Source organism: Merops nubicus, unplaced genomic scaffold, assembly GCF_000691845.1.
Source record: "Merops nubicus isolate BGI_N331 unplaced genomic scaffold, ASM69184v1 scaffold11083, whole genome shotgun sequence".
NCBI lineage: Eukaryota > Metazoa > Chordata > Aves > Coraciiformes > Meropidae > Merops > Merops nubicus.
In genome coordinates this window covers 79138-88564 of record NW_008600969.1, presented here as the reverse complement: position 1 = coordinate 88564, position 9427 = coordinate 79138, and the positions used below count along the sequence as shown (strand labels likewise).

The window sequence follows — 9427 nt, the reverse complement described above, 5'->3', positions numbered from 1 at the left end:
CTCCGTTGCTAACATCAGGAATGTGTTTGCTTTTTACTTCTTCAAAGAAGTGGATGAAGATTAGAGATCATTAACTTGAAAGAAAACAGCAAACCCCTCTGTCACTCCACCATGCTGGTTACCAGTTAGGAGTAAGACTACTGCTGCAGGAAAGTCAGATAAGAGCAGGTATTTTAGTCTTATAAAACATGTACACATCCATTACATGCAAATACAAATACCTACATATAAAGACAGACATCAGGGTATGTTTAGACTGTTTCTTAAGTTCATGTACCATGATTTTTAGTTGCCGTAGATTTCTTTTTTTCTGGCTTCAGCTCCTCCGTGTCTACGGCTCTGAGATCCTCTTCGTTCTGCATTTCTGTTTCCATAGCTGCATCTTCAGAATCTCCCTCTTCCTTGTCTTCAAGAGGCATGATGGGTTTCTCTTGCTCCTTGCTAGCTACATCTGTACAAAGGCAACAATACTTATTAAGGGGAAAGCAGAAGGAAAAGTAGGGAAGTAGCAAAAAAAAAAAATAATGCTGCACTGAGGCCACTTCATATCAGTATTAGTGAACTTCACTACTTCACTAATTAGTGAAACAGTTTAAATATAAACAGATTAGTGATCAGATCTGAGCTATTGTCTCAAACCTCAGTTTTATCTTTCACTGTGCTGTGCCATGTTGTCAGTGAGCTACTGCCCTGAAAACCCGGTGAATAAAACAGACTAGTTACTTTAATAGAAAGCAATTTATTTAACTAGATTTAGACTAGAGGAATATTTTTTAAGAGACAGCAATTTGAATAATGCAGAATGAAGAATCTGTTGGGTTATCCTAAAAATTGTGCATCTGTGGTGGAAGTCTGGGCTTCAAACTAACTGAAGTAAGATTTGGAGAGAACAGACTTTAGTTTATTAAACTAAAATCCATTTTTATAAGTCAATTCTGTATTTTCAAAAATGTTATCTTTAGTTTGTACCCAACTGCCAAAGAGTATCATTTATTGTGGCGAAATGGTGCTACATTTTAAACCCAAAGCAAGGACTGTTAAGCTAACTTTAAAAAAAAAATCTACTGGAAAAAACTACAGTAAAGAGGAGTGCTTCAGGCTTTGATCCTGCCACAACAACTCTTTACCCCCAGCATCACTGCCGTACCATACGTCTGTGCGTCATAGCTCTCGGAGCCTTGTCTCAGGTGTTCAAAGGCATCAGCCTCCTCCACCTTCTCCTTCGGCTGAGCCGCGTCCTGCGTCCCCTCGCTGCGGGGCTCCATGGTCCTCAGCCGCTTCTGGACGTGGTCGTTGTGGTCTCCCAGCGAGCGCTCCTGGTCTGCCTGCCCGGGCTTCCTCTTGAAACTCTGAAAAAGAAGTTGCTCACGGAGTTCATCCGAGGTGAGGTGCAACCAAACACCAATCAGCACAAGAGTTCTAACAAGGAGAAACTGAATCCTGCCTATTATCTGGCTAATATTTAGACACTGAAATAAAAAAAAAAATATTAATATGTTGAGAAGAAGAGATGAACCTGCGTATTTTTTCTGCTTTGCTTCTGAGAAGCCATTCGGGCCATGAGGGTGGATTCGTGGCCTTCTGATTGATTTGCATTTGAAGCCCCACTTCCGTATTCCTGAAAGGCAAAAAAAATGGCAACGGTAACTAAAAAAGGATTTAGCAACTGCTGTAGTCAAATTAGAGAAGTTAAACTGCAATGCTGGGCTACCTTCTATTGTGAATGACAAAAGGTTCACAACTGCAAGTATTATTCTTGTGGAGAGCAAACGAGACAGTTCTGCAGCTCAACAATTATCCTTAACTTACTACACAGTTTTTATTGCTATGAAGGTAGCTACCTGGGTCTTCAATTTTTTTTCAGTGAATTTATAATTGGTGAATCTTAGACAATTCTTAAAAACATGGCAGCAATTCCTGGACTGTAACTTGAGTGACATATTCACAAGTTCAGCATTTTTAACTCAGACACTTCCATGTAATGTACCTCTTTAGACTGGTCTCTTTCTGAAGCCTCTCCAGCCAGCTCAACAGCACTGTCACTCTGCAGGTTTTCTTGCCCAGTCTGCCCTTGTGTTTCATGCTCCATTCTTTCCTCAGACTCAGGGATCTGTTCATCCATCTCTGAATTATCTTTGTCCTCTTCTTCCTGAAATAATAGCAGTTTATTTTAACATTCTAAAAAAACATCAGGAAGGGATGGCACATCTGTTGATGTGCTTGAAGATTCTCATTAACATTGCACCTACTCAATGTCAAATAATTTGTTTCAGAGTGTCAGAGAACACACCTGCTTCTTAAGTGTTGTACAATGCAGTTAAAAAAAAAAAAAAAAGAAAGGAAAGAAAATCAGGCTTTTACGTATTACTCTGTACCTGAGGCTGAAGGCCTTGGTCTGTAGCATGGACTCCCTTATCTTCAGCAGATTCATTTTTTTCCTCATCATGCAGTTGTGGCTCTTCCTCCTCCTCTTCTGCTGCGTCCTCAGTGTTCCCTGCATTTTCTTCTTGATCATCAGCCTCTTTCTCCCCTTCATCTTCTTTCTCTTTATCTTCAGAAATGTCTTCTTCAGCTGGTTCTGCATCTTGATCATCTCCTTCTGGCTCACCAGTGCCCTCTTCATTCTGTTCTTCTGTTTTCTCAGCCTCGTTTAAATCAAAAGGTTTCTCATCTATTTCAAAAGCATTCTCTTCTGGATTGAAAAAAAAATCAGAAAGGGATACAAAACTTTCAGAGAACTACAGAGACAGTGAATATTACAGATATTTGGAATACAACTTCCCAAGCTATCAAAAAAATCTTAAAAGAAAATACAGAGAATACCATACATAGAATTTATTATTTTCTATAGGGGATAATTTCTTTAAGTCACAATTGGCTTGTAACTAACAACACAGCAAAATGAATTCCTATTAGCTTCCTTTAACCTAACATTCTGGAAGGCCAGTTGACTTTGAGTACAAACACTTGTAAGTATCACAGAAAAAACTGAAACCACAAAAGCAACAGGACAATGAAATAAGGAGCTTCTAGCATAAATTAGGTTGCATCACTTGGATAACACCAGAAAGACTGCTCCACAGTGTGTCTGAAAGGGAGGCAAAGGAAAATGCTGTCATGTTGAATTCTTATCTGAGCTGGTACACAGAAGTGAATTTGCAGCTTGTTATATAGAATCCTACCACCACTTCTCCTCTTTCTATAGAGAAAGAGAGCTCATTATTTGACTGTTCCTTCCTATTTCTATTTGTCTTTCATCTGGGAATCAGTAGAGAGATTTTTCAGCTGTACCTTCATCCTCTTCGTCCTCATCACTCTTCTCATTCTCCAGGTTCAAATTATCAGGAAGGTCCAAAGGTTCAACTTCAGGCTGCTTTTCTTGCTCACCGTGATAAGGATCTACTTCATTCTCATCATACTCACGCTGTCAGCAAAAGAATAGGGTGAAAAATAAATAACAAGTATGTAATAAATGGGAGGAAAGGCAAAGATGAGCAATAAGAGACTACTGCATTCTCTAGGACACAAATACTGGATACTGTATTACATTCTGAACAGTTAAAAACTCATTTCCAGTGGTACACACCCTCATATATAAATAGCAGAAAGGGATTAATTTCAGCAAATGCATTTACATTAATTGCTGCTGCTTCCACACAGCATATTTTGTGTTCAGAATCCAGTATCCCTAGCTGAGAGTCTGAAGAAAATCTGCACTACTGCAGATGGTAAATGCACTCTTGTATATTATGCAGAATCTTCAAGCATACTGTATACACATTTTTGGAATGAGACCCACTGACTTAAGATGTCTCTGTTGCCACAGAGAAGAGAAGTTTTAAGCTTTGCCCATCAAAACATCAATTCGGTATAAAGCCTGTTTTGGCAGCCATTACAAATTCATGTTAGTGCAAACAAAGTCCTTCTGGATTATGGATCAGAAAATATAGATACAATGGATACAATTTATTTTTAGCCCTGAAAAGAACTCTCTTTCAGTGCACTTCACTATTAAAGAGCTTTTCACATCCTCAGAAATGCAGATGTGAGCAACAGAATATGGTTTAACAGCAATGTACTCTATGCAGTCCAAATTATTTTTACCTCATCAATTTGTTCATGGATTTTCTCCTTGTTTCCACTGTCATCATCTTGTTGCTCTTCTTCCTCATCCTTGGGAGGCTTTTTTTTGTTATCCTTGTTTCCTGTGCTAAAATTATCATCTTTCGCAACAAGCTCTGAATCCTCCTATCAACCAACAAATTCAAAAGAAACTCAGTTATGCTACCTGCTTCTCAAAGTCTGACTGACAGGTCATCATCTTCTACAGAGAAAACAGCATGGAATAACTTCTGATATACTCAAAATTATCCCTTTCCAAGATGAAGAGCTATGCAAGGGAGCTCACAGTCTAGGTCACATCAAGTTAACAGAGTTTAACTCCTCTGATATTCTTCTTCCCACCCCTTTTCTCTTTACCTCATCCATTCCTGGTCCGGTTTCTTCTGGTTTACTACTGTCATCATCATCATCATCATCATCATCTTCATCCCCCCAGAGCCTCTCATCCAGTTTATCATCAGCTTCAGCATTATCAAGATTTCCCATCTGCTTATCCAGCTCCTCCTCTTCATCTGAGTTATCATTTTCTGTGCACAGTTCAAAATGAGTTTCAGTACAGAAGAGATAAAGCCAACTTTTGGTAAGTTCAGAAACAAGCAGTCATACTTGCACCTTAATTTAATCACTCTGTGCTGTTAACTGAAAGGTGCAGGAAAAGACAAACATGTACTAACACTCAGAAGAGCAGGGTCCTAATTCAGTGGTTTGGTGTTCTCTTGGACATACAGACACTGCTTAACAAGTCCCAGGTGCCAAACTTGGATGATTTAAACTCCCTCTCCCCTCCTCCACTTTCAAAATGCTTTGGTCTTACTGCAAGGGGAAGGTTCATTCCACTCTAGCTGTTTATGAGCTTGGGACTTCTTTCCCTTCTTGTGCAGATGAACTTACTCTTGGCACTTTGTCAGAGATCTAAAGTAGACTAACTCACTGTAATTTGTAAGCCACATTAGTTTCAGATGTTCAAGCTGTTAGCTTTTAAAGTGAAGAACTTCTACCTTTTGGGCAAGTAGCAACCTCAATGGATCTACCAAATGTTTTTGTTTTTTCCATTTTAAAAAGGTCAAGTTAAATTCTTTTCATTGCTTAGAAGTTGTCAAAAGCTTCCTAAGTCACATTTTGAAGTTAACTACAGCCATACTCTCAAGCATTCTGTTATCTTCAAGAGCTCCACAAAGTCAGTAACTGATTTTAAAATGTGTCTACACCACCACAGCGACAGAAGAGAGAGGCTATTTTCTTTGTCCATTTCTTTGCATTCATATTAACACCACTTATTATTCATATACAAGTGGCACTCCTGTGTTGTTAATACTGACTTTTCAGTATATGCTTCATTAGATAAAAGTATCATCCATTGTTGGACTGGTCTATAAAATTTCTTATGAGTTTGACACAATGGAAGGACCAAACCTTTTTTTTCGTGTTCTCCATCATGCATTTTTCCTTCAAAGTCTTCTGACATTTCAATTGCATTGTCTTCTCCTTCTATATCTGGTTTAGAATCTTGATCCTCTTTCTCCTTCTCTTCACCCTTTCGAAAGGTGTCTTCTATCTGAATTATTGTTAAAGCCAAAAATTACAACGGATCTTTCATACATATTAAAGTACCGCAACAGTATTTAAAAGCTTAGATGCAAAGACAAAAGCCAACCTGAACAGGAGACCAAAGGCAACTTCACGTTTCTTTGACCCGAAACATTTACAATGTGGATTTCGCAGGTTCTTTTTGGTTTTGCTTGAATTAAACAAGAACAACCCCAACACTTGCCTGATCTTCACTTTCTATTTTGTTGCTCACATCCTTCTTGCCTTCCCCATCTCCAATACCACCGTCCTCATAATCGTGGAACTGTGTTGCTCCCTCTCCAGCTTCATCCTCAAGTAATTCTTTTGGAAGACAAAACCCCTACAAAGGCAAACAATCTCAAAACTTTCTGTAGTAGCAAGTAAATCTTTTAGCTTAGTTTCTACTTAAGTCTTTTCTATATATTAAATATATGCTCTTATAAGTAGGTGTTACCTCTAATAACTTACCTTTTGGACAAGCTCTGTAAAAATGCTAGTTAGAACAGAAAGCAATTTTCCAGTACTCCTATGAGATGCCAGTGAAACAGTGAGGTAGAACAGGATAAGGTCTGAATACTTGCAGAGCATGGGCTTCACACGCACCAGCAAATAGCAGGACTGGTTGAAGAACTGCAGTTAAAACCAAAGAACAGCTGTCAAACGTGATTATGTACAGACTGAGATGCACCTTAGAGAAGGTAGTAGTAGAGACAGAAAACAAATGCTCAAAAGAGTAGGCGAGTTTAAGTACAATCTCTTAAGTTTCCAGAGCTTTTTCTAAACTTTCACAAAAATTAAAACTTTTCCTTATTAAAGGAACACCTGGCTTTTGCACTACGTAAGACTATCTATATTTGGTCGTAATTCCTCATGTGCTTCTGGTTCTAAGGTATTGGACAATATCTATCAGTGCATGTTTAACTACCAAAATTGTCAGTCCCAAATCTTCTGAGACCCCTAAGCCAAACGCTCTTGAGAAGAACAATTTTACCTTATGTTTATCTGAAGTGTAATCTTCCCCATAAGATTTCAAGCTTTCCAGGAGTTCTGAAACTGCTAAAAGTATTTTCTGCACATGCAAAGAATCCAAATCAGCAGAGAGATCTTCATCCAAAAGCTTAGTTATATGTCCTGCTTTAATCACGTCAAATGAGGCTGCATCTTCTTTGTTTGAAATACATAAAGACAGAAATCAAGTCATACATTTGAAAAATATTACAGCAAGCCATCTAGAAACATATATCCTACCTGTTTAAATAGAATTCTATTAAAATGGCAGTTTCTTGTGTATTGGTACCTCTGCTAGACACACAGTTTAAACTACACAAGCCTAGAAATTCCTTAAACTCTCCTCCAAGTAAAACAACAAATTTACCATTTTCGTCTGGAGATTTTTCTTCTTCTTTTCCATCTTCCTGTTTTCTCTCAACCAGACACTGGATGGCATACAGAACAACTCGGATAACAGTTTCCACTTTTGCTGAGAAGTGCTCCACAAACTCTTCATCTGACCATTGATTTCCTTTTGAATCATAACATGGGCAGTTTTACATAGAAATACATTAAATTATAGGTTACTATGTTTCCACCATGCAAGCAGCACAATAAGCACTATGCAATTTTTACTATATAGTTCTACTAAAATCTCCTTGCTAACCCTGATCTACAACTATGGTGCAAGATCTGTCATTAACAGTGACTAAGGGGGGAAAAAAGCCCCATCACTGCACAACTTAAACCCAGCCTAGACTTTTTAAGTTTGGATTTCATCAAGTGTTTCTGGATATCTGAATGAACATGGAGGCATCTTTCTGCAATAACCAATCTAAGGAATTCTTGTATGTTTATCTCAGTTACAAAATGGGCAGAGAATTGTCCTTACCATTGCAATTTGACATGGAAGCAAGAACCTGTGTTCTCCAGGCTATGAAGTCTGCTGATGTATTATTAACTTCTTCTTGTATATACTTCAGGCTTTTGATTAGAGCCATCTGATTTGAAGCTTGCCTGTCTTCCCCATTTGGAAGAAACAGGGACTCTATACCTCGTAACTGAGCTGAGACTTCCAGCAAACAGCTCATAGTTGATGTGCAAACTTCAAAATCTCTCCTGCAACAAGACATAGCAGAATACCGAAGGAAGAACAAATACTTCAGTTTAAGATCAAACCCTCTCTCAGGGTGGGGATGAGGAGAAGGCAGCTGATCTCCACCTTGAACTTGGCAAGTCTGACAACAAGCACATGTGCCAGTTATAACCGCGCTGCTTGGAGTGGACAGGTGGTTATGTTGTTATAACTATTTTTATTATTAGATATGCTACAGAGCTCTTTTAAAAGAGAAATTTCTTCATTAAATTTACATTTGAAATTCACCTCATTAACTAACTAAGGAGCTATGGAGAGGAAGTCCCAGGAGATCAAAGAAACTGAGCAGGCGAGGGGAACCACTTTTTCCTGACTTGTCAGGGGAACAGAAGACACACACATTTGTTTAAAAACCCATGCACGCATTTTGCAAGAAAAAAAGAACAGAAACAAGCTTCAAGAGCACCTGAACCCACTTTTCAAGACATGCATAGAAAAACATTTGCAAGATGACTTCAAATATCTTAGAGGAACACACACAGAAATTCAATTTTATGCACATGGAGAACTCACCACGAATAAAACAGAGTCTCACATGACTGTTGTCTTATTTTGTCCACTTCTGCTTTCACTGCCTTCACATTTGCCAGCATTGCAGTCAATTGTGTAGCTACCTGCAGCCATAACTCATCTTTATTTCGCATCCTGCATCCCAGAGGCAGTTGCTCAGTTGTTACTGGAGTCAAGTATTTTAGCTCCGAGGGAATTAGGTCAGGTATTCCTGTTAAAACATCTCCCATTTCAGGTCCTGAATTCTGAAAAACGTTTGTTTTGACATCTGTCCTTTCACTGTCACTGCACTTTAAGTTTTCTTTTGGGCAGCACTGCATAAACCAAGACAGCTCCTCAATAACCACCACACATTGCGTGGAAAGTTGCTGCAGTTTGTCAGTCCAGCACTGAACACTGTCTTGAGGAGGAAATGCTACATTATATTCTCTGTCAGCAGTCAACCTAGAATCTATCTCTTGTATATGACTCAGGAGGTTCCTGGTTAAGAAAAAAGACGGAAAAGTTACAATCACCAAGTTCTATATTATATTTCCCTTTAAAACGCTTTACCTTTATGCTAAGTTCATAAAAGCTCTAAATAACATTAACTCAGTGAAGTCAAACTTTTTCTGAAAAAACTAAAATGACAGTGTTTTCTAAAAAATACTTTGCTTAATCATTGCATTTTTCTCTCCACTGCATGTGTTTTGAGTTCTCTTGAGAACACAGCTTTGTGAGATTTTTCAGAATAACATGTTTTCAAATAAACTTTAAACTTCCAGCCCAATACTCAAATGTTCTTAATTTTCCTCCATTATAAAAGCAAATTAGTTTCTAACACACCTTCATGCTCTCAAGTGCTGCATAATAAACAGCATGTAACAAACTTTTAATTTGATTTGCAATAAAAGTTACAGCAATGCAGGTAAGCGTCTTAGAATTTTTACTATTCCTGCAACAGCAAAGTTGGGGTGGTGGGAAATTTGTGTTGGTGGGAAATTTGTGTTTTGGGTTTTTGTTTATTTTGTTAGTTTTGTTTTGTTTTTTTCCAGGTTTCCTGGGGTTAACATAGATTTTTCTACCACTGATCTCCAGTCT

At 38.3% G+C, this 9427-nt stretch overlaps 1 protein-coding gene across 1 annotated transcript in view; it reads right to left on the bottom strand.

Annotated features, from left to right (window-relative positions):
* MDN1 (MDN1, midasin homolog (yeast)) overlaps positions 1-9427 on the bottom strand; it is a gene marked incomplete at its 5' end in the record, with an annotated part of 93355 nt that overhangs the window by 10395 nt on the left and 73533 nt on the right. Inside the window, 15 exons of the mRNA XM_008937845.1 lie at positions 278-451; positions 1148-1349; positions 1517-1618; positions 1988-2149; positions 2376-2689; positions 3292-3424; positions 4105-4248; positions 4480-4649; positions 5536-5677; positions 5894-6031; positions 6160-6321; positions 6683-6855; positions 7067-7213; positions 7574-7800; positions 8351-8827. Coding sequence (XP_008936093.1) covers positions 278-451; positions 1148-1349; positions 1517-1618; positions 1988-2149; positions 2376-2689; positions 3292-3424; positions 4105-4248; positions 4480-4649; positions 5536-5677; positions 5894-6031; positions 6160-6321; positions 6683-6855; positions 7067-7213; positions 7574-7800; positions 8351-8827 — 2867 coding nt within the window. The remainder of the gene's footprint in view (positions 1-277; positions 452-1147; positions 1350-1516; positions 1619-1987; positions 2150-2375; positions 2690-3291; positions 3425-4104; positions 4249-4479; positions 4650-5535; positions 5678-5893; positions 6032-6159; positions 6322-6682; positions 6856-7066; positions 7214-7573; positions 7801-8350; positions 8828-9427) is intronic.